Genomic DNA, 25,328 nt, shown 5'->3' with positions numbered 1-25,328 from the left:
CCCAATGCAGAAGAGATCCTCCTCCTAGCTACCCCATAGAACAGTCTCATGGCTGCCTTTGAACCAAGATGTAGAGCACTCAGCTCCTTTTAGAGACTCATGTTTGCCTGGATGCTGCCGTGCTTCCCACCATGATGATAATGGACTGAACCTCTGCAACTGTAAGCCAGTCCCAATTAAATGTCCTTTATATGCGTTTCCTTGGTCATGGTGTCTGTTCACAGCAGCAAAACCCTAACTAAGATACTTCCTAAAGTTAAATCTCAATATACAGTTACAGTAGAGTTTAGGGCTAAACATTTGAATTTTGGACAGGACACAAATAGTAAAGTATCAGAAAAGATTTGTCAAGAAAGAGTTGTGTAAAATCACTCTGAACATACATAACAATTATAATACATAAGTTACCTAAAACATGAATGCAGATAAAGTAACTCTTCTTACCTATCATTTATTTGGTGATTCTATTCAGTTTTAATCTAACATCTCCCTGAAAAAGGCGCAATATTTATGAATTACTCTGTTTCCATCAATTGTTTGGAGTCCTTGTTAGCATAATATGTGGTTCTTGTTTCTTGGGGCTTACACATCTTTCTTTTATGATAGCCCTCCTTAGTTTTGGTCTACATAAATGCAACTGTATTTATTAGCTACTTGTTGCTGTGACAATATACATGAATGAAGAAACTTAAAGAAGTTTTCTTCTTCCTCCCATAGTTGGAAGGTATGGTCCTTCATAGTGGGAATGCTATGGTGCTAGAAATTTGAGGCAGATAGTCTTACATATGGTCATACTCGTGTCTGTCGTCAGAAAGTAGGGTGTGATGAATACTTACACTCAGCTCACTTGCTTCTGTTTTGTTGTTTTGGAGGTTAGGGTAGTTCTTTCCACCTCAGTCAACCTAACCTAGGTGATACCTCACAGGCATGCCTAGAGACTTGTCTCCTAGCTGTTGCAGATATTGTCACTTTGACAATCAATGTTAACCATCAACCACATTATGGACCTGGAATTCCAAAGATTCAAAAATCGTGTTTACTTTTCACCCCACCCTCTAGCTATCTAAGTTGTTACATTGACCCATTTGGTTTCTCTTGTCATTGTCCTATGGGTTCTGCTTTTGGGTGAAAGGTTGTTTCCCTCAGATTGTCACATTTACCCATTTTAAAGTCCCATAGATTTTCTTTCCTTGTATTTAAGCTCCCATTAACAGGACCTTAGTCAAGATAGCTACTTTTAGAAGGATCTCCAATCACAGTGGGGTGTGGATACCAACACACAATGGTTTCTGCATTGGCATTATTGAGTCTGATAAGTTTATGGGATAATTCAAGTAATGGGGTATTGGACATTTGTATAGACTGGGTTGGAGCTTAAGGGAGACTTGAAGTAAAGATCTGTGAGGCATCATAAGAGAGATGGAAATAGAAACTGTGGAGTATTTCCCAGAAAGAATGTTCAGAGTTGGAAGGAGGACTGTTGTGAAGTCCCAAGAACACTGACATTTAGAGCTAGAAGACCAGAGCTGGGTAGATGGCTTGGTGAATAAAGTGCTTGTTTTGCAAAAATGAGGAACTAAGCTAGGTTTTACATAGCCCATGTAAATGCCAGGCATGACAACCCATATAATCTCAGCACTCAGTAGGCAGAGTCAGAATATCCCCGGGGCAATCTGGCTAGGTGAGTCATTAAACTCTGGATTCAAGTGAGCATCTCCCTTAGAATAGAAAGCAACTGAGGAAAAAATACAGGAGGAAACACGGAGAAAAGGTGTGGAGCAGAGACTGAAAGGCCATCCAGAGACTGCCCCACATGGGGATCCAGCCCATATACAGCCATCAAACCCAGACGATTTTGCAGATGCCAAGAAGTGCAAATTGACAAGAGCCTGATATAGCTGTCTCCTGAGAGACTCTGCCAGGGCCTGACAATTATAGAGGCGGACGCTCACAGCCAACCATTGGACTGAGAAAGGGGTCCCCGATGGAGGAGTTAGAGAAAGGACTGAGGTAATTGAGGGGGTTTGCAACCCCATAGGAAGAACACAATATCAACCAACCAGACCCAGGGACTAATCCACCACCCCAAGAGAACATAGGGATGGACCTATGGCTCCATCTGTGTATGTTCTGTCAAGGTTTGATGATCCAGTGTAGGGGAATGTCAGAGCAGGGAGGTAGGAGGGTGTGGGCAGGAGAGGGAGCAGGAAAAGAGGGAGCACCCTCATCGAAGCAGGGGGGTGGGGTGGGATAGCGAGTTTCTGAAGGGGAAACTGGGAAATGGGATAACATTTAAAATGTAAATAGAAAACGCAATTTAAAAACAAAATAAAATAAAAAAAGAAAGCAATTGAGGAAGATATCTGGCATCAACGTCTGGCTTCCATATATGTGCACCTATGTGTGAACACCTTACACACATGCATATGAACACACACAAAACAAAATAATAAATAAAAATAAAAGAGATACTAGACCTAATAGCAAATTAGCAGCACCCGGGTAGGAGGGAAAGCAGGAAAAGAGTACTGTCCTATAAGTGAAGAGATAGGAGAGATTAAGAAATACCTAAAGTCTAAAGTTTTATTGGGTACACATGACATTAAATTCCAGCTTCACTTTTAATTTCATTAATGTAATAATAGATGAGAACGATGGGAGACATCTGGGTTGGGTTATTAAGTCCAGCAAGTTGATGCTGAATAGAAAATGTCATAAAAGACACCACAATTACAGATTTTTATTTTTTATTTTTTTTGCTTTTCTGGAGACAAGGTCTCACCAGGACCTTGAATTTGAGGTTTTACGCCACAGCTACCAAGTGCTGTAACTTTGTTGCCATGCACAGTTTCTAAGCACTAAATTCTGGAAGGACAGCCAATAAGATAATGGCTAGCAAATGAAACAAGTAGGCATCGGGAGGCTTCTATAGCAAACAGGCTAGTAGGTACTTTAGACGTTGTGAACAGTAGTGTCGCATGTAGGCATCTCTGTCTTGTACAATGATGAAGCTGCCGTAAGTGCGTTTCAGTAAAACTCTGTTAACCAAAACAGGCAGGGAGCTGGATTAACTCATAGACGAAAGCTTGCCACATCTTGTGATTTAATACAGATTGTCGTTTATTGATAATCTAGGTGAGGGACATTTCTCTTAGAATTGGGAGGCAGAAATTATACAGTTGCAGTAGAGGAAGTAGAACGGGGGGGGGTGCAAGTTCTACAGTAAGTGTGGAAAAAAATAAATAGATATAAAACCTGGAAGGCTGGCCCAGATTTGGAGAGGGATTAAGGTCTCTCTGGGCAAGTTTTGCATGGCCAAGGGAGAAGACTAATATTGCCTATATTTAAGCTTTTTGTGAGCTGCCACTAGAGTTTAACTGACTTATTCAGGTTTAATGAATATTTATTAAGAAAATTACAAATCAACTGTTTGACTACAGGACTGCAGCTCAATGAAGCCTCTGCGGGGGTAATTTTGCCAAAGCTGCTGGCATGAGGTGAGGATTATTTCCTAGGCTCTCATTACAGGTTCTTTTATATTTCTGTGGCTAGAATAACATGCTCAACAGATAGGCAAAACCCTTTTGCTCAGTGGGTGGGCAGATTGGCAGGAAAGTGGTCTTTCTGAGGTTCTCAGGAGCTGGATGCTTACAGGTGCTTGGTGTTAACTGCGCAGTCGCTAAGACTCATAGCCTCCCAGAAACAACCCTTTTGTTTTACTCCCTTGATTGTCTTAGGAAGAGCACATGCAAAGGAAAGGGCAAAGGAGAGGTCTTTATTCTGGGTTTCGTTATGGCATTTTCTATGAGCAGAGAATTGGACATGAATTGATGCGAGTTCTTTTTGATTATCTACTTTGTCACCAAGACTGCAGGCCTTTCAAGGGTAAGAATCAAAGTCCCCCCCACCCCCTCCTCCAGTGAGGAGAGAAAGACAGCTTTTCTCTTCTCATCATGCTGGTGACTTTGATTGTAATGACAATGGTTATCAGAAATCTTGGGACTCTTCCCTCATTTAAATAAGCCCTGAAATCCTCCAGTATTGGGGGTGTTTTAGGATGGTGCAGTAAGGTTTGGGACAGTAACTGATCCTTTAATGCCTCCCTCTGCCCTCACCTGACAACACCTTTGGAGAATTGGTGGGAGCAATGCCCTTGAAGCCCTCCATTGTTGATGTTATTATTATGGTTAGAATTAAGCATGACTGGGTTCATGGAAAATCCCCAGCCAGCTGCAGAAGACTAATACAAATCTGGTGGTCAAGATAAATAAGAATATATGATAAAGTTCTCCTGCTGACTAATAATATGACAAACCTGTGACCTTTCTAACATCCTGTCAACATCAGCCAATTCCCTGACCACACGAATATTGTGTCCTTGGCCTGTGTAAATGTTTCACACTTCCCCCCTCCCTCTATTACCCATGTTATGGTATAAATTCAGCCTTGGGGAAAAATAAAATTGCCGCCTTGATCAGACTCTTGTCTTGGCGTCCTTCTTCGTGTCTCTTGTCCCCCATTCTCTTCCAGGTACACCCAGCACCCTTCGCTTACAGAGAATTCTAAGTGACTGCTCCCTTCACTGAGGGTAAATGGCTTGTCTTAGTTAGGCAAGGTGTGTCCTTTCACTTTTAAATCTGGAGGCAGATGTCACTAATATTTAGTGTCACCCACCACTATAACCAAAGAATGAATACTTTCTTCTGGATGAGATGAAAAAAAAGTGAAATATACACTCTTCTAGTGCCTTTAGGGTCAGGAGAGAGCACCCCATGCAATGCTATATTCTGTTTTCCTGGAATTGTATGCAGGTGGATGACTGTTGGGCTTCATGTCTACTGCATGATATGTTACTAAACTGTTGCTCAGCTCAACAGGGTAAGAACAAGATAGAGGAATAGCTCAGCATAGCTGAAAAGCTGACTCTAGTTTTGAGATTAACTTCTACTAGTAATAGATTTGGCTGTACCTGGGTTCCATGCAGTCCTTGTGAAATACCATATTAATGTGTCTTTTGATCGAGTTTGAGTTCTGTGGAATGCCTGCTTCTTGCTTCTGAGTTCATTCTCCATGTCCATTTCTGTGGGTCATAGACAACTCTTTCCCCTGTCCAGTGGCTGGCAGTTTATATCTTTTGCCCATGATTTCACCAAGAGCTCCTTTAAAGAATTTGCCTTTCCTGTTTGAAGATTATTCTGTTGACAGAGCATGACTGGAGATGAGTTATTTTTTTTAAAAGAAGCATTATTTTATTTTATGTGTGTTTTGTCTATGCACCACATTCATTCCTGGTGCTTGTAGTGACCAGAAGAGGGCATTGGATCCCCTGGTACTGAACTTGAGATCATGAATTACCATGCCAATACTCAGGATCAAACCCAGGTCCTCTGGAGGAGCAACCAGTGCTCTTAACCTCTGAGCCATCTCTTCTGCTCCTAAATGTAAGTCTTAACAAGACAGGAAAACTGAAGCAGAGCTGAAGAGTCATTTTACATTTGTGCTCAGGGAAAAGAAACACTTGAAATTCAGTGTCGTTTTGACAGACATGGATGGTAAAGTGTAAGCATAATTCAGAGCTACATAGGGTCCAATTTGAGAATCACGAAAAGTGAGGGCTTTGCCTCCTCCTTCCTCTATCCCAGAAAATGGTGCGTGATTCTCATCTGGCGCAACACCTGAGATTAGCTTCTCCTTAGAGAGAAGTAATTAGAAGTCCTGTTAAAATAGAAATCTATTATTTTTTAAAAAAATTGGGGCCACCATTTAATACTTCATCTGATTTTATCAGCCTCCAAGGTGACCATCATTCTATTCTCGTCGCTGAATCTGCTCCCCAAATAGTCAATCTTCTACTGGGGCGACTGTTACATGTGTTTTAATTAAGGAAAAGAAAGAGAAGGCAGCTGAGGGTTTTTTATGAAGACTAAGCTCTGGGGCGATGGTCCAAGTTTTTCAGAGCACTTGCTGCTTTTCCAGAGGACCGAGATTCAGTGCCAACACTTACCTGGTGGATCACCATTGTTTCTAATTCCAGTTCTAGGGGATCCAATGCCTCTTCTGGTCTCTACAGCACCAGACATGTGCATATATACAGACAAAAACCATTCATTCACATAAAATACAAATAAGTAAATCTTTTAAAAAAGCATTAGTTTATAATGGATAATCAGCATTTCAGAGAAGAAGGAAAGCAGTAGTAGTTATTCTGGAGACTGTAGGCCAAGTTGTCCACAGTACCACTAGACCAACAGTTTTTGAGTCTTCTTTTCCTATTTCTATTTTTCTTCCTTTGCAAGAATTCATATTACCTGTTCCGTAATCCTTTCTACTTTTACCTCTTTAGCGTCTTTCTTGGACTTTTCTCTCTTAAAAAAAATCACTCTCTTTTCCTTCTACCAGCAGCCCCTGTTTTCTAGGGTGACAACCAGATAGACTTGCTGTGTATTCAGTTGGCTTCATTTGTTACATAAACTACATGTTCAGAAACTACAGACCAAGTTTTACCAGTAGAGTCCACTGCATTCTTTCCTTACCCACCAATACTAGATTGGTGACTCTTGATTATTCAATTATGTTCAATTCAGTTCGATTCGATTCGATTCAATTCAATTCAAAAGTTTTCCAACTGGGGAGGGGAAAGAATCCTAAGGGATGGTGGCTGGAAGCAAAGAAGACAAATGGAAGGCCTTCAAGTCAAACTAATGAAAAATGTGGGAAAAATGGCTCAGCTTGGCTGAGGGGCCTTGAGTCTGAGGCCTGACTGATTTGCAGTTTCGGCGGGGAGAGACAATCTTCTCATAGTGAGTGGATTGTTTGAGTACTGGCTGAACTTCAGGTGAGAAGTTAATTAGTGAATAATGACTTCTTGGCGTGTGCGTCAAGTATGTTTCAAACAGCTAGTCAAAGTGCAGAGACAGAATTCTTTCTTTACAATTTTATTTACAAAATGTATTAAAACTTTGTACAATACCTCATGGCAATGAGGTTCGGTAATTATGCCCACACATGCAATTTACACTTTTACGGCCATTAGTTTGCTTGGCAATTTTTCTGTTCATTGAAGTACAGCTTTAACAACAAAAAGAAAAGAATTGGAAAAAAATCCTCAATTGACTACCGCCAAACTCCCATAGCTTGAAGTTAATAGCAGAAATTTGAAGCAATCAACATTTTTTTAAACATGCAAGTTTTTTTTTTAAATAACAAACCAATTTACCCGCTTCTTAATCTCAGTAAAGTTTCCTCTCTGAAAAACTGATTTGAGTCAATAAACATACATTTCTCTTTATACAGTGCCTATGAAAAGTGTTTGTGTATAGGTCGGTTGGTTTGCTTTATACAACTTCATATTCACACAGCGTTAGCTTCCCGCACTGGGACAATTACAGCATTCATAAGTTGAAAGATCACAGTTTCATGAGAACAAAACAAAACAAAACACAACAGCTTTCTTTTGTGTTCAATACCATTTAAAAATCTGACAGGTGAGTTATTTGCTCATGACACACTTTCTGGAATGAAAGTTTATATTACACCTTTCTGGAAATGTTTCACTGGAACGAGACCTCTTCCTTTCTTTTCTAAAGACGAGAGCAAATGTGCAGCGAGTCAACTAAGCATCTAAGGGTCACACTTGGGAAATGGAGGTGGGCTCCTAATTTGTACAGTCTGGAAACTTTCCAATGCACGTTACTGATGAGAGCATACTACTGAACTACATAAAGCATACGTCGTTATATAGGAGGTAATTAGTGAGCGGAGACTATTTCCTCTGACTGGTCTGGTGATGCCAACAGCAGGTTTGCAATTAGTTACTTGAGAGCCCATGGAGCAGTGGGGCGATCTTCGGTGAGTCAGTAGAGAAACTGCTCCAAGCAAGGACCTGGGAGTGATGCTTACTTAGGTCCCTCAGGTTAGCGATAGGTTTAGGAAAGCATCTTAGTCTTTGCAAACTAGAAAAGGACACATGCAGTCTGACGGAGAGCCACAGGCAGGCGGTAACAGGCAACAGCTGGTAAAACAGACCTAGCAAGAGTAAAGTCAGATTGAGAACTGTGGTCTGAATCCACTGGCCTGCCTTGCAACACGGTCCTGTCTCCGTGTTGTACACTTAAAAGGCATACTTAGCAGAGAAAGCAGAGCTAAACACAGTGTTGTTTTCTGAGAAAGATATTCCAAACACATCTGGGAGAATAGGCAACATTTCCCTCACCTCAATGCTTACTATTCGACTACTCGGCTATATTGACTTAAAATGCACACTGAAGCAAGAAAAACAGATCTGTGAGCTCTAATTCCAGGCTTCTAGGAAAGCTCCGGGATCCGTTTTAGGAAAGCACCGAGAGGTATGCCTGATAGTGCCCTGCCCCTGGGTACACACAGAAGCCAATTTCAAAAGCTCTATTAATCCCTTCACCTCAACTATGGGGAGTTCTCCAAACATTTTTTTCCCATAAAACCATTGCAAGAATACTAAGTCACCATTCAGTCTCTTTCCCAAAGCATTTGAATTTTCTTAAGTGTCACATTTACATTCTAAAGATTTACACAATTCAGCAACATCAAAAGGAAATAGGTGCACAGAACATCACCACCAACAGGAAATACCAAAAACATCTGATCTGCAGATCCTAGAAGAAATGCCAGTCTGTCTGCCCGAACACTGGGAGACAGATTTTTTCTTTTAAATCAGGAGGAATTCTTCTTTTAGCTAAGATGGGTCTATTTGCTGAATTCGAATAAATTTGTATGTGTGAGTGTGTATACGTACGTGCATGTCTGCGTGTGTGTGTGTGTGTATGTGTGAGTGTGTGTGTGTGAGAGTGTGTGCGTGTGTGTGTGAGAGAGTGTGTGCATGTGTGTGTGTTAACAAACATGGTTTTGTGTACTGTGCAGTGGTATCAAAGAATGGCTTTTGTTGAATTGATGTTTTTAATAAGATTTTTTTCGCATACTGGAATCTTGCATGTCCATTTTTTGTTGGTTTTATTTTAATTTTTTTTCAAGCAAAGCAAAAAGATTTCAATGATGGTTTGCATTGTCGCAAGTCTCAGAGTGTTCCATAAGGCACTGAAGGAAAAAAAAAATCAGTTTTTCCTATTGAAAGGTCATTGCACCATCAGCAATATTCGTGTCATGCCCGACACCAGGGAGAGTGAAATCCGGCTCAGGATCCTTGAAGCAGCCACGTTTTCAGTGATTTCCTCTCATTGCATGCTTCTGGTGGGAAGGGATCTGCAAAGGCAAGGGGACATTGCAATGTGAATGGACTTTTTATTGGGAACCAAGACATTTATTAATGGCTCTGTTGACACTGAACAAAACAAGTGACTGTTTTCTTAAACTGCTATTACCGAGGACATCCTCCACCCCCCAGTTTGATTGGAAATAGGTCTGGTTAAACTTTTCAACTGGATGCAGATACTTTAGGATAGATTAATTAGGGCATTTCTCTAATATATGCATAGATTGTACTAACATGCAGGAAGTCTAACTCAAGACTTTAATCACTCAGGGTGTAGGTATATTAGAAAGCTTTAGTGGCATTTTAATATAGTCAGGACAAATGCACTACAGCATATATTCTGATTGCAGATGTGACAAGGATTGTTTACCTAGGACAGAGGGTACAAAATGTTCTGGCTTACTGAATTCAAATCCATTTTGACTATGAGGAAGAAATTATTATTTGTTCCTTGACTGGGGACTGCTTCTTTCTCTTAATACCTTCAACCTTGGTGTTTAAAGTCTGGAAGTAATACATGGAGTTTAAAGGGATAGCACATTCTAGAAAACAGGCAAAAGCAGTGATAGCCATGGACCAGCTTGGCATCTCTAGGTGCTTTGCCTTGAAATCCGGGGGCGGACTGAGAGGATGTTGATAATGCCCTCATTTTCATGGGCTTGCTAGATGCAGGGGCTTCTTTGATCCTGAGTCTGTAAACTTAAGATCACCTTCTTGTCTCCTGTTGGCTCATACCCCTTCTCAACCACCTTTCCCTGTACACTAACACTAATGTTTTCTCTTGAATGAATCCCAAATTTAGGTTGAATGAATGACATCACTATCTATCACTGGTCCTAGAATGAACATATGTATGAGAATGTTAAAGATATGTGCAAAGAGCCAAAAGAATTACATGAAAGTAGGAAAAGCTCTTCTTTGGTGCCCCCCCACCCCAAGTTCAGAGTCTTCTCTGTCTCTGTCTCTTTCTCCTTCCCTCCATCCCTCCTTCTATCTCTGCCTGCCTGCCTGCCTTCCTTCCTTCCTTCCTTCCTTCCTTCCTTCCTTCCTTCCTTCTTTCCTTCTCTCCTTCTTTCCTTCCTTCCTTATTGCCATTGGGATATCCTTATCTGGTCCTCTAACTCTAAGAAAAGGAATTGACCTCTCAGTGACTGTTTCTTGCTTTTAAGTGGCAGGAAGGTAAATATATCAGTACTCAGATAAAAGCCCACTGAGGAAAAAGAACTTTACCCCCATCAGTTATTCAGAAATTTGTCCCCACTTGACATAAAATTAGTTTTTGTTTCTTCTTCGAAATCCCTTAAGCAGGAAAACATTTCCAGGATGAATGTCTATGCAAGCTGGTCCCAATGGCTCACATTTGTGAATGCACTACTCAGGCTGAGACAGGATTGCTGTGGGTTTTAGCTCATTCTAGGTTATAATATAAGCTCCTGTCTCAACCTTTCACTCACTCAAAGAATACCTACATATAAACTGCTTAAGGAAAGTTGGTAACTTGGAAAATCCTAGTATTTCATAGGATGGAATAGACCTAGAGGAAAAATGGAACTTTCTCCAAATTGCAGGCTTGTTGAGGTCTTGCATATGAGATGGATTTCAAAAACGTTCCTGAAGAAGCCAAAGAAGCTAACCGTTGTTTTCACTAGCCTTGAGAAAACTTGAAGATTTCTAATAGCAGTTAAGGATGTCAACCCCAGGGAGAATGAGTTTGGATCACTTGCCAAGGAATGCTTAGAGGTGGCGTTACATCTAATGCCTGGACAGTAACTTAGAGAGATGTCAGTTTGTCAATAGAACTTCTGATCAGAATCTAAAACTGAGGCAGAAGTTCTTCTGAGATCAGTAATCATGGCATAACTACGACCCATAGAAAATGAGAGATTCCATATCCTTTCTGAGTTGCCTTGTCATTATCCATTTTGTTAGATCTTATACTTTTGGGTGATTTAAAATGAGTCACACTTCATGGTCAATTACTGGTTCTATAAACTCACAAGGCAAAAATTTAGAGTACCTTTGTACCTGCATGCCTCTGAGTAGACCATGACTACTTAGGCCAACACAGAAATTTAGAAACTAGATAAGAGATCAGAAGGTACTCAGAGATAGGGTAGAACTTGTTTGGAAACCAAAGGTGAATGGTAGCAGGGGGAAGGGAGGGGGAAGGCTAAATTTCATAACCACATGAGCTACATGGGCCGGTAAATGTTTTTTTCCCTCAGAGGCTCTTTTCAGGCTTCTTTATTATCCCAGAAGCGACTGCTAAGAAACTGGGTAACTAGCTTATAAACATGTTGGAATTGGTTTCTATTAAAATGCAACTTTATCTCAAGTAACCATAATTTTGTTCCATAATAGCACACTCACACTGACTAGAGGAAAGCCAGAAAGCAGAAGGTTTCTATAGCAAACGAAGTTTGGAGGCTTTCCCATCCAATATGGCTTCCAATTTAAGGCTTCAATGACCTGTTTAAAGGATTGATAACCTAATTCCACTACTCTTTCCTTCTCTTTTTTTCTTCCTCTCTCTGGCCCCCTCCCTCCATTCCTCTCCTTCCTTTCTTGCTATTTCACCCTTTCTTTCCTTTTATTCCTCTGATATTTTCTCTAGAATCTGCACTAGGATCCACATTGCCATAAGATCCGTATGTAATTTGTGATTGAAAAACAGTTTTCTGTGAGACCATGAGACTATAGTAACTGGGGAGTAGGGCCACAATTATAAGACAGAATATCTGAAGAATAGAATCTGGAGGCTGTACGATTGTGAGCCCTGATCTGTTTTAAAATTTTCTTTCTCAAGAGACTAGGACTATGTATCTGTATTTGTATCTGTATGTATATATGTCTGCATGGAGTAGAATGCATAAGAAGTAGGGCATTGAAGGGTCTATAAACTTTTTCAAGATGGCTTTTTAACAGTGTATATTAATTATTTTTTGTACATGTTTTGTTTGTGTGAATGTAAGTGCACCATACATATTAAGTGTCCCCCTGAAACTGGAGTTACAGATGGTTGTGAGCTACCATGCGGTTGCTGGGAACTGAACACTGGTCCTCTGCAGGAGCAACAAGTGCTCTAACTGTTGGGTCATCCGATGGCCTGCATGGACAGCTGTGACATAAACTAATCGTCTCTTGTCAAACTGACAAAATCTAACTAAGACTACCAGTCTATAGATGTAGAAGGCAGGAGGAGGTAGGTATGGTTTAGTAAAGAGGAAGAAAGTTTGCGCTTTACACCCGAATCTCCCACTACCTGGCTGTATTGCCTTGGACAAGCCACTTGGTGTGACTGAGTTTTAGGTACCAGAGGGAAAGTACTGCCTGATTGATTTTATTACAACCCAGGGAATAGATGTGACAGAACAAAGGAAACTGCTATATATTCTTAAGATGTATTAAATAGTTGGACTTCAACTCCTTGGAGTTTGCAATGATTATGCTAGACTGAAATTGGCCCTGTAATGTCCTACGAACAAAGCAAATGATGTGCCCCGAACTGAATTATATCATCAACTCAAAGCACTAGCACATGAGAACATTAAATGATTGCATGCTAATAGTGCTAATGACAGATGAACTTATGGGTTGAACATTCACAAAGACAGTGGAAACAATTTGTTAACAGGTTAGTTCATTGTACTGAGTGTGTAGTAGCCAAAGGCTGCAGTCTACAAGACAACAGGACAACCAGCAACTTCATCAAATAAGATCATACTTTCCAGGGTAATAAGCAAATGACTTATTTGGATAAAATGTTTAAAAGTTGACTAAATTTAGATTTGTTAGGTCATATATAAGAAGGTCAACACATAGAAATTGGAATACATTGGCATTTACTGATGGGATTAAAGTTAGCCATCTAAAATAAGATATCGGAAGTTGCTAATTGTTCTGTTTCACTTTTGATAGGCATATCAGTAAGGCGAATGTACTTGGAAGGTGGTAAGACTTTATCCTTTTGTATACTTGTAGAATGGAAGCATTATTCTAATCCATGCTTGCCTTTAAATTTAGATGTGTTATTGGTAGTCAGGTTTTCCTAGGTATTAATTTTGATTTGGTCAGCAGCAAGTAACCTAGACCCTTACTTACCTGAGCACCATCAGTTCCAAGGAAGGGATAACAAAGGGACTCAAAATTGAGAAATTTGTTTCATGCTTCCACTGCTTAATTAAAAGAACCACTATTCCTTCATGGAAGGACTTCTCTACATGAGGTGGCAGGACCTGGCTTCTTTTTCCTAGTTTTAACCTCAGTTCCAGAATATCTGCTTTCTCTAGAATTACAGTCTAACATGGCATCTATGGGCACATATGACTCCTGAATATTTGGCATGTTGCTAGTATCACTTGAGGTACTCCCTAAGTATAAAAAGCACTCCAAATTACAAAGATTAGTATAAATAAAAGAACATAAAATATCTTATTAATTTTTTATATTATTGTGTAATTGACAACATTGAAATGATATTTTGGGTATCACCTCACTGAAATTCATGATTAAGATTAACGTCATTTGTTTTACTTTTAACCATGTAACTACTGTAGCCATTAAATGTTATTCATGTGGGTCACACATGTTAACTTACATATATTTGTATTGAACAGTACTGCTCAAGATTTTTTCCTTTCATGTCACACACCATAACTTAATTCTAGTTATGCTTTTAGAAAAACACCAACCACTGACAAGAGAGCACGGTCATTGTTTAAAGATAACTACTAGCAAAGAGACAGTGCCATAAACCAACAAAAGCAAGAAACTGGAAAGAATAACAACAAAAAAGGTTAACACACACACACAAACGTAAGGCTGATTAGTTTACTAGACCTTAACCGTACCCCTAGATCTTAACACTTTCTGTTCCATACACGTTGTAGCCTTCTCTGTATGTAGCGTAATTCTGAGTGTTGGTGGCAGGAGCAGGCTTAAAGTTTTGGGTGTTCTTTGTGAGTTTCATGCGTTTGGACTCTGCCCGTGATTTGTAACAGAATTCTATCAAAGCCACCATCATGGCCAGGCCCAGACCTCCGACAAGTATATAGAACACGCCTGCCACATTGCTCAGGCTTAGAGCACTGGTCTTGTCCTAAGAAAAATGAACAAGGCGATTAGTTCTTGAGGAAAACAAAGGCAAGAGGACAGCATAACACATCACAACAGCATAGGGAAATTCTAAGTTGTAAAATAACTAAACATTTGTGTAAGTGTTAGGACTCAACTCTGGCAACTGGCTGAGGTTTTGCAATGACCAGCAAGATGGTAGATTGTGCTTCTGTTGACTGTTTTGATTTTCACACTTCAATGTCCTTTCCCCCACATTCCTAGTATCTCCAAATCTTTGTGTTCAACCATGAAAATAAGACATCATTTGTCTAGGGGAACAAAAGAGTAAACACAAGCAGAATGTATCCCTCTGCCAGTCCAAACACACACCATTTTCCAGAGTGGAGCTGTGGCATAATCTCTACAAATGGAACATTATTTTTTCATTTGGGAACTGAAGCACTCTTTCCCCTCTCTGACCCACAGTACCCCTTTTTCCCTTGTTTTCCCTGTGACAAACTTTCTTAATAATTCATCTTTAATACATTAGGTAAGGTCCCTTATATTCTTGTGTGGGGCTTTACTTCATGGGGGTTTGTGTAAAAAGAGTTAATTCTTCTTTCCTCTCAGTGACTGATAAATTGCCCCTGTGGAGTATTGGCTGCTAAGTTCAAAATCAGGGCAGCAAGTCTTCATGCTGCTAGAACAAGAGAACAGAAAGAGTTGGCTCCACTCCACCTTCCTGAAAATTTAAAGGAGCCATCAGGAGGGTCCATTGTGCCCTGGATTGGCTCCACACAGCAGAAAGATTTTTCTAGACCACTGAAGAAAAAAATAAGCAAGGACAAAAAACAAAAACCAAAAATAAAAAAAAATAGTTCAGCTTCTTTTAAAGTTTTACTCCAGGGAGTATAGGACTAATTAAAAAAATGCTTTATCTATCTGCTTTCTATTGAAGATGGAAGAAAAATTGAGGAAGGCGGTCAGTGACTTTCAGGTTAAACAGCAAACCTGGCTAAGCTATCTGCCTGCATGAAAAAGCAAAAACTGAATTGCTGAACAATGGAAAGAAAAAAATTGGTGTCTTGAGCCCTACCTTGAGGTAGGCTACACCAAGGGCCAGGAGTCTTTCTTTGAAAAAAAAATAAAATAGCATTTTGTAGTCTTTTTAGAGGGAATGTAACCATTTTGCTGCTGAAAGAAGTTGAAGAGAATACCCATTTTTTTAAGCCTGTGAATTTTGATCATCTCATTTAAATGATGACATGGTGGACAGATGATGGCCATTGCTGACCATCAGTACTGTGGTTCAGCTCATCCTGATATATTTAAATGGCCACATTCTTCTGATTGTACTTTCATAGGAGCCAACCCTATACTTACAATAAAAAGGCCAACTTGAATTGTATTTAGGGAGGGATGTGGGGGTGCCTCATGTCCATGACAACCTTACATATAGTCACTTTTGTAGGATGAATGACAGGTGACAGTAAGAACTTCTTTCATTTATTGGACAGTGGCCATTTCAGGTAGCTCACTAGGCTATAGGCAAGGGTAGTCCATAGTCACTCAAGAAATGGACCAATATCTGGAGCCCTCCTTCTGCCATTGTATATGTATCTGTGCATGGCACTGAATGGGGCAAAAGGTCCTTTATCATAACCTGTGTGATCTGTAGCAACAACAGAAGTTTTAAGTTCCATGTGTTGAAGTTTACCAAATTCCCTGATACGGGATGTAGAAACCCAGTAGCAAAATGGTTCATTGCATGGAGAAAATGAGTGGCGTTTCATGAAATGAATTAACTGATACCACAATATTAGTTTAGAAAAAGGAAAAGGCAAAAAATTTGAAACTAAAAAGAACTTTCTTAGAGGAGCGAAAGGGGGCAGGAAGGAGGCAGGGAAGAGTGTTTCATGCTTATCAATGTGATGTTAATCCTAACAATGTGTACCCTTAAGGAACATGCGACTAAAATTTCAAAGTATTACATACAGAGATTCAAATGACACCTTTATAAGAGAAAAGTGTGACAGACTTAATGAGATTTGAGATCCAAACGGATGCTGAATTGAATATGACAGCGGCTGGGAGGAAGCTAATCATTCTGCTTACAGAGACCAGTCTTTGTTGTTTGTTTGACTGTTTTCTGATGTCAAAGACATAATATATTAATAACCAATGGTATTTACAACTACAGTCTCTGACATGGCAAGAGATTAAGATAAAGTACTGTCACAGCTGGATCTTTTTTTTTTCCCTTTTGTGAGTTGAAGTTGGTTGTTAGAGTTTTCTCTTTGAACTTTCGAAATGTGAACTACAGTAAAACCCCTTTATAACACAGCTCATTCTTTTACAGCATTGGAAATGTGTCGAGCCAGATCGAGTCCCTCATCATAACAGATTTCTCTCACAATGGGTTGACGTCCCATGACAGGCTTGTGAGGCTGCCGTTTGACTTCTTCCTACGAGTGCTGGTGTTATGAAGGGGTCCCACTGTGGCAGGGTGTGTGTGTTGGGAAGGAAAGCCATTTGGGGATAGAAAATAAACAGTGGGTCAAAATGTGATTGCTAATCAGGACAAAAAGACCTTCAGCGACTGACCTTACTCCCGGAGTCCTTGGCTCCACATTCCCCCTTATCGTACCACCATTTGTTTTTCAGCTTGTCTAAGATGCCTTGTTCACTGAGTTTCAATACTGCAAGGTTTACAGGCGTTCTTCACGTGGGAAATAACATAAATAACATTATATTATGTTATTTTATGTTATTCAAGCTTCAAACTACTTTAAAACTATAGAAAGCGATAAAGCAGGGGGCCCTGGCCACAGAGTAATTTTAGACACTGCAGGCAACCTGAGCATTACCTTATAAAAAGTTAAACACTACAGCAACGCTATATTTACCAGGGCCTGCCCATATCGCTTTGAGTAATCGGCACACACTGTTAAATAATGAGGATAGAAAAAAAAAGGCACTCCTCAGATAGGCTGTGTGTAGTGAGGAGGGTCTCCCCTCCAGTGACACTGGTCGGCGGCAGCTTGCAGTAACTTTGTGACAGAGGTGTGTTAAGTTTGATCTAACAGGGTGTCTTGTTGTACTTCCAGACAGAAAGCAAGTTATGGGTGTGGGAGGGGGTTTGGAAGGGGATGGGGCCAGAAAGGGAAACATTTGTATTATTGTGGACCAAGACAAATGGATGAATCTGAACAGAAAGCAGCTCCTGTATAAACATCATGCCTTTGGATTGCTTGCCCCCTATTACACAAATCTGTTGCCCAGCTGAAAATGATCTCCTGAAGGACTGAGCAATACACATATTCTCATGCGACAGTCACACATTCTAAGTCCTATGCACACACTACTCTTAACATTAAAAGTTCAATGTAGACCTTGACATTTTTGAAGAGGAGCATTTTCAACAGCAGAAAAACAGGCCTATGGGGTGTTTCTGTGTTGCTGACTGCATCTCTCTCTCTCTCTTTCTCTCTGATGTGTCTGCGATCAAGTCAGATGCTCAGAAAGGGGAGCAAAGTGTTTTGAAGTAGCATGTTAGTACAGCATTGTATAAAATGGCAAACTGACATTGCCATTGTTGAGCAGGACTGTAGAGGAAAAATTTTGTAAAATCAAACCTCTTTAAGTGAGTGACTAATACATCTCCAAGACGTTAAGTTACTGCTTGCTTCTTTGTTGTCCAACACTTAATATATACTGATTTTATATAAATACTGATTATATCTGGAAACATTGGGCACAATGTGTGAAACCCTACTGGTCCTAGGACAAAGATTTTTGTCTTTGAAAGATTTCTTCAGCTTCTTCCTATAGCTACTGAATTTGAAACAAAGTTTCTTTAATGACTCTGGGCAACAAGGTGTTGTATGGAAAGGGTGACCTAATTTTATGATGAGGCAATAAACCATGTTTACTTTCATGCAGAAGAATATTGCAAGTGTAATATGTGTTAGTCTAGTGCTACTGGCTTTAAAGGAGGAAGTCACACAAATTTATGTAATTATGCATATGCTATAACATTTCTTAGCTTATTTGAGATAAGTTGGACCTGTTAACATATCTGCTTACAGACCCTATAATCACAATGATCTGACCTCTGTCATACCAGCTCCCAAAACATTTTGCTTTCTTTTTCCATTTGCAGTTGAGAGCAGAGGGACCATCTTAGTTTGAGATGTTCCAAGATATGTATCGTCATTTAAAAATAATATGCAATTTCAGGGTACTTGGGATTTGAAAAGCTATAAACCTTTAGTAGCAAGGAGGTGACAGTCTCCTTAGTGTAGACCATAGCATTCAGAATATCTTCATTCTGTGTCTTACAAGGAAATTGAGTTCCTTTTATACTTTAAACAAGTTTTTTTTTCCATCAGCACTCAAAAATCTAGGCTTCTCGAGTGCTAACCAGAATTGCAACAAAACATACACAAAACTTGTAGCCTCCTTAAGAGAGCATCGACAGTGGAAGTTGTCTTAGATTATTGGAAAGGTCAGCAAGACCATCTGTGACCCTGAAAGCGACGTGAAGTTGCCTTTTCCTCTACTCCCCTCCATCTATCTTTTTCTTTCTCTTCTTCATTATTTATGACATCATCATCACTGCTCTCTCAAGGTTGTGTTTTGAGCCAGGTTGTGGTGTGGAAGTTGCCTCGAGATGCAGGGCAAGATGCTTCCTAATAACATAAGGGGTGACCTAGGCTCAATGGGCCTATTCATCTTTTCTGTACTTCCTCCTTTTTATTGCAAAAGGTCTAGCAGCTTCTTGTTGCTCTGTGTCCTTACCGGGCCTCTTTCTCCTTTAAGATTCTGCATTCTTAAAAATACCGTTTTCAATTTGTTCAGTATTGCTGCTTTTATTAGGTCTTAGGAACAGAACAGCCTGATTAAAGTTACCTCACTTCAGTTAATGGAAAGTTCCATTCTCTAGAGACCCTGGGTTTAGAAGGTATTCATAAACATTTAAGTGACAGATTGATAAAAGTAAAATGTGTTGGTTTAGAGCAGTGTTTCTTAAAGTATGTTCCTGGGACCCCTGGGGGAATCATTGAACCCCTTTGTTAGAGGGCCTGTGAAGTCAAAGTCTTTTATAGTGATAGGAAGTTACCAGTTGCCCTTTTATTACTCTTTCATCAGATACAAATTGCTCAGAGGCTACCTGATTGTGAAATCATAACTAATTGAGCCAAGGAGTAGAAATGATAAATCCCTTCCTTTAATATAAAACACATATTAAGCCATCTGCAAAAGTATAGGCTGGTTTCACTTCTCTAACTTTTGTTTTGAAAGTAGAATACATGTATTATGTTAATTTGAAAATAAATCACTGAATATATTCCTTTAAATACTATCATTTTAATTTCTGGCATGATGAATATTAATAGATACAACATATAAACAATTTTTTTTTAGATTTTTGCAATAGTTTTTTAGACTATGAAGAGTCCTGGAACAAAATGTTTTCTAAGCATTGCTTTGGAGAATGAATGAATCTTGTGATATAGGTGCTTATTCTGGGCTGTCAACCATAGTACTTGCCTAAGCCCAGACAGTATCTCAGCATCTTAGTGCTCTCCTTCTGACAAATGGCCTATGTCTGCCTTGGGCCATCCACTAGCTTTCAGAGAACAGCTAGTTAGTTCACAGTGCAGTTATCTTAGTGTAATACCTTTTGAGTAGGGGGCTGGGGGGCAGGGTTTTTTGTCCTGCAGAGGACATTTGGTAATGCCTGGTGTCATTTTTGTTGTCACAAATGGAGTGGAGAATGATACAGTCATTCAGTGGGTATGAAGCAGTGCATGCTGATAAACATCCTATAATTACAGGAGCCTCCTCAACAATGCATCATCTGACTCCAGACGCCAATAGTGCGGAGGCTGAGAAAGCTGGTTTTCGAGCATTCAGATGTCCTCTGAGATACTCAGGATAGTAAAGAACTCTGACGGATGATACACCTCTAGAAGGTTAGTCTTTGATTAGAAAGGAAGGAAGGAAAGGAGGAGGGAAAGGACAGAGGGAAGGAGGGAGGAATGGGGAGAGAGAACGGGTGGGAGAGAAAGTGTTAATGAAATTTGGCAGGGAACCAATGTGCTCTTGGGAACTTGGAAATAGAAACCAGGGCAAAAATGAACATTTCAAGCAGTAGTAGACCCAAGGAACATAAAAGTTGCAACCAGAAATCACAGATAATACCACTCAACAAGGTGAGGATAGGTACTAAGAGAAGAAAGCTCCTACTAGTCTGTGTTGCTATGAGATGGACTAAGTTTCCAAAGTGGTAGATTAAACATGCTTTGATTAAAACCGGTTTTTCCATCCCTGTCTCTTACTAGATGTATTGTGAAGCCTAACTCAAGTCAACTAAATATGTACACACACACACACACACACACACACACACACACACACACACACACACACACACTGGTGTTTTGAAGAAAGGAGAATTAGGTACTCATTTGGTAATTTTAGATGTTTTTGTCAGGATGGTATATGTTTTCTACTAGCTCAAATGTTTTCTCTCTTCCCTCTATCACCCTCCATCTTGCCTTATTTCTGTGCTTGTCTTGTGACTCCTTCTAAACCATGTGCTTCTCTAAGGCATCGATCTTATGCTTTTGTAGCCTCATTTATGACATCTTTCCCTCAGTAAATAACCCTTTTAAAGATAACTCTTTTAGCTTTTCATTTTCATCCTAGTTCCTTTAAATAATTACAGTAGACAATTTTATTATTGCTTAAGTTGAGTAGCTACCCTAAGGAAGGCAGATTTATGGTCTTCACTTTATAAATTATGAAACTGCAGCACATGCAGGTCAAGCAATTTGCTTAAGCCTCCACATATCACAGGGCTGGATGAAAAGCAAATTAATATACATTGAACTATCTCCTATGCATTGCCCACTGAAACATAGACAAGAATAGGTAGTTCTCCTCATTCTTTCTTTTCTGGCTTAGATATCCATAATGATTTTTTCCAGGGACCCCAATTCTCCAAATAACTATCAATCTACCAAAGGCGTATATTCCAGCTGAGGCCTTTTATTCTGATGCGGCAATGCGTCGCATGGGAAATGTCTCCAGCAATTACAGCAGGCTCTTGACCGAGTACCTGAGAGAACTAGAAGTCAGAAATATTTATTGTGTTCACCTCAATAGAGAACAGAAAGAATTAAACAAAGTAGGTCAGATTTCTATCGTGGAAATTAACCAAGCAGTCGTTCTCTGAAGGTCTTGGCATGAACTTTTTGCTGAGTAGAACCATCATAAGGTAGAGGCATTCACTGGTCAGCAAGCTAAAGGAGAAAACTGGAGGGCTTTCTGATGGGATCTGGGAATTATCCCCACGTCCCATTTTTCTCTCCCCTATTTCTAAAATTCCATTTTAAAAATTTCACACTGTTAAGTTTGAGCAACGTGTTCATGTTCTTGTTTCATTCTCTCTCTCTCTCTCTCTCTCTCTCTCTCTCTCATTAGTGTGAGTCTTCCTGAGACACGGAAATGATAAATAAATAGAGACTATTTAGAAAGCAACTTGCTAGTCTCCTTTCCAAAAATGGTTTGGGGCTTGGGACAAGACTGAAAGTTCTCTGGGGAAGAAAATGTTTTATGGCATAGAAGTCATAAGAACAATATCAAGCAGATTATCAAGTAGATGTGGAGTTGGGGCATGGGCATATGTGAATTACAGTCTCTGCACATACAGGAAAATAACGCTGACCTGTACCAGGATGTTTATTCCTGAGTGTGGAGGGCAGACAGGAACTGCCATTTATTTATTACCTTTTAATATTAGGAGGAGTAATGTATAATGATTTGATAATTAATTCTTTCTTTTAAAAATGTTTATTTTTAAATACACACACACACACACAACTACACAACTAGTCAGGTCAGAAGAGAACTTGTGAGAGCCAGTTCTGTTCTTTTACTTTCACTTGGGTTCTGGAGAATGAACTCTGGTCATTAGACTCCAAAACAAGTGAGCCTTCCCACCTCTCTCCCCTCATTTCTTCCTCCAGCTTTTTGTAGCCCAAGCTGGCCTTAGTCTTCATATTTAGCTGAGTCTGACCTTGAGTTACTCATCTTTTTGTTTTACCTCCTAAGAACTGAGACCATAGATATGTGCCAGCAAGTCTCATATGAATTAATTGTATTTTCAATGAAAATATGATTAGATGATTAAAAACTTCTGCTTGTTTCAGCCATCCACATCTTGGCACTAACTGAGATACAAAGGAGGCACAGTATACACAGTCCAGCACATAGTCCCTCCACGTGGTGGTTGTCAGAGTCTGGCTCATCCAGCTATTTTAAAGAACCCATGTTGTCTTCGCAATGGTAAACTTTATACATGGGCACGGATTAAGGATAAGAATACATTGTTTATTTTTGTATTTTTTTATGAATGTAGAATCTCTCTTGTAAAACCCAAATAAATAAGCCTTTTGATTAATACAATGGCTGAGTGTATTTTAAATTTTTGATGTCCTCAAGGACTTAGAATGATGAGTGAAGCAGCTTGGCAGCACGCTGTGTTCTTTAGAGTTAAGTGTGGTGCTCCAGCTCCTTATAGGGGAGAAAGAGCGAATTTGAGTCTACTAAATTCATTACCAAGGTGATATCCCCAGGTAATCTGTTGACCTTGGAAGCGATAAGAAAGTTTAAATTATGGATCCGACTCTGATCCTGGATAGAAACTCATGGTGTAGTGTGAGCTATCTCTCTGAGAGACTGGATGGTATACTCTGATCTAAAAGATTGCACTTTCTGTTTCTGAATAGGGATACAGAAAGGGCAAATGGTTGGGTAATTAATGACTCCAGAAGATCTTCAGTGGAAGGATAGAGACATGTGTCACTATGTAGAGAAAGGAAAGATCACACAAAAAGCAAAAGAAATATATGAACAAAGACTGTGAGTTTATAAGTGTAATTTGAAACCTGCTCTGACAACCTAATATCTAGGCAATGAAAATGGAAATGGTCACAAATGAAGGTGGAAAAATTTCTGCCACCATATTCTGCATCCGAACACTTGTTTTTAAGGTACTAATTCTTGCTTCTTGGTAACTTTCTGAACAGGCGTTCTGGAATATCGTCAGCCCAGTGGAGAAAGGTAGTCTCCACTTTCTTGTCCATCTTTAAACTGAGACTACTTCAGGTAGTCATGGCAATCAGTCACCAGTGTCTCATTCCAGCCTCTCTTGGAGAAGTGATAGTATCACTGGCATAAGAAGTATGTGCAGGCAGGCACAGATGTCAGTGCACAGGCTTGTTGGAGTCAATTGACAGTCAAGAAAGAGAGAAGAAGGCTTGCTGAGTGATAGGATTTAGCACGTGGCCTTTTGTATTCTTTTATATTAGTTAACTTTGGATATATGTAATGAAGGGATTTACTTGTCTATGTGCCACCTATTGGAGGCTGTGCCAGTTCCAAACATGCCCTAACGTGTTTAAGTGTATGGAATCATTAAAAATACTCTAGCCCCCATTTTCACAGGAGTTCCGGCCTGTAGGAGTGCAGGAGAATGAGGATTTATGCCATTTAAAACTTTCTTGCCTTTGGGTTGCTGAGAGCTGTCTCCATACCCTTTGACTGTTGGCATTACTGAACTCTGAGTGTTCAAGTGACCCTCATCTTCACAGAGGAAGCGTCAACGATCTGCAGAGTTATGCAGTGCTTAGCTGCTAGAAGTATAAATACTCTGAGAGAGTATTTATAACCACGTAGTTCAAAAATGTAGCTCAAACCTATTTAACTCCTTGCTAATGGGATCATAATTTAATGTAAGTGCAAAGAACAAATTCAATAATGCATGCATATAACATTAGGACTTGAAAGCTGCGAGTCATTTTTCTAAGGGCCTAACAATGCTAATGACTAAAATGTATTGATGACCATCTGTGCTCGCACAGCAGCCTCAGAAGTAAACTTGAGATATGGAATTAAATCAGCAGTGTTTCCATATGATAACTTCTCATATTCAAAACAAGAGAAACTTTGATTCTACAGATCATAGATTTCCCTGGTGAATTTCTGTCAAAAACTAGACCTCTTTCTGGCTTATGTCTCTAAAAAGCAAAACAATTATTTCGCGTAGCCTAACTATGTGGGAAGATTCCTTACTCAATTTTTTCTCAACGAAGAGTAGGGATTGAGAGAAGATACTAAGGTGGAAAAATAATTGATATATGTCAGTGAAAAAAACCCACTGTAAATGTGACTCCCACTTGTTGTCCAAGTAAGCTTTAAAAGCTCCATTTTAACATGCATTAGAAGTTCCCATCATCAAATGTAGTTGGTATTTATCATGTGTAAGTGTGTTTTATTTAGTTTATTCCAGGAGTACCAAGAGAGGCCAGAAACTCAACTAATGAACATTTCTGAAGACATTAACTCTTCAGGCTACAAATAATCAATTTTAGCTTCTATTCAAATATTGATAGAAAGAAATGGTGGCTATATATATCCAACTTAAAACTTGGTACAGACTGCCAATCCAAAGGTACATACCAATCTCTTTCCACACACATTCTAGCAGCCACACATCATGCCTGCGTCCCTAGTAGTGATGTCAGACAAGAAACACTAGCAGTCTTACTATGAGTGTCTGTGTATATTGGTATACATATAGACTCTGTGTATATATGTTTATACACACATATGTATATATAATATGTATATACTAAGATATAGTATGCTGCTGCTTTAGATCAATATTTGAGATGCATTTTAGTGCTAGATAAAATGTATAAAAAATGTTAGTCCAACACTTAGACCACATTTTTGCCATCTCAGACTAATGGGTACCAGCCTCATGTGCCAAGGGCCAAATGCTATACCGCTCTCTAAAAAGTCAAAAGAGAATGAATTTTAACTGTTCTTTATAAAAATTTCCCCCCACCCTGCTCCACCAACCCCCAACTCCCACCCTAATAAAAACAACTTAGGTGCATTAAATTGTTCGTATTTCTTTCGATGGCTGTCCTACCTTCAGACAGTGTGGTTCTAC

The 25,328-nt window shown here is 39.6% G+C and overlaps 1 protein-coding gene across 7 annotated transcripts in view; it reads right to left on the bottom strand.

Annotated features, from left to right (window-relative positions):
• Positions 1 to 6,919: 6,919 nt before the first annotated feature.
• Positions 6,920 to 25,328, bottom strand: part of Gria3 (glutamate ionotropic receptor AMPA type subunit 3) — a 265,716-nt gene continuing 247,307 nt past the window's right edge. For 3 of the 7 annotated variants that reach the window (XM_006257501.5, XM_006257496.5, NM_032990.2), the window contains 3 exon segments: positions 16,904 to 17,018; positions 14,095 to 14,342; positions 6,920 to 9,234 (listed from right to left, as the gene is read on the bottom strand). In XM_006257501.5, coding sequence (XP_006257563.1) covers positions 14,097 to 14,342; positions 16,904 to 17,018 — 361 coding nt within the window. In that variant the 3' untranslated portion in view covers positions 6,920 to 9,234; positions 14,095 to 14,096. 7 annotated transcript variants of the gene reach the window in all.

This window comes from Rattus norvegicus, chromosome X (assembly GCF_036323735.1).
Source record: "Rattus norvegicus strain BN/NHsdMcwi chromosome X, GRCr8, whole genome shotgun sequence".
In the NCBI taxonomy this organism is placed as follows: domain Eukaryota; kingdom Metazoa; phylum Chordata; class Mammalia; order Rodentia; family Muridae; genus Rattus; species Rattus norvegicus.
This window is presented reverse-complemented; position numbering and strand designations above follow the sequence as displayed.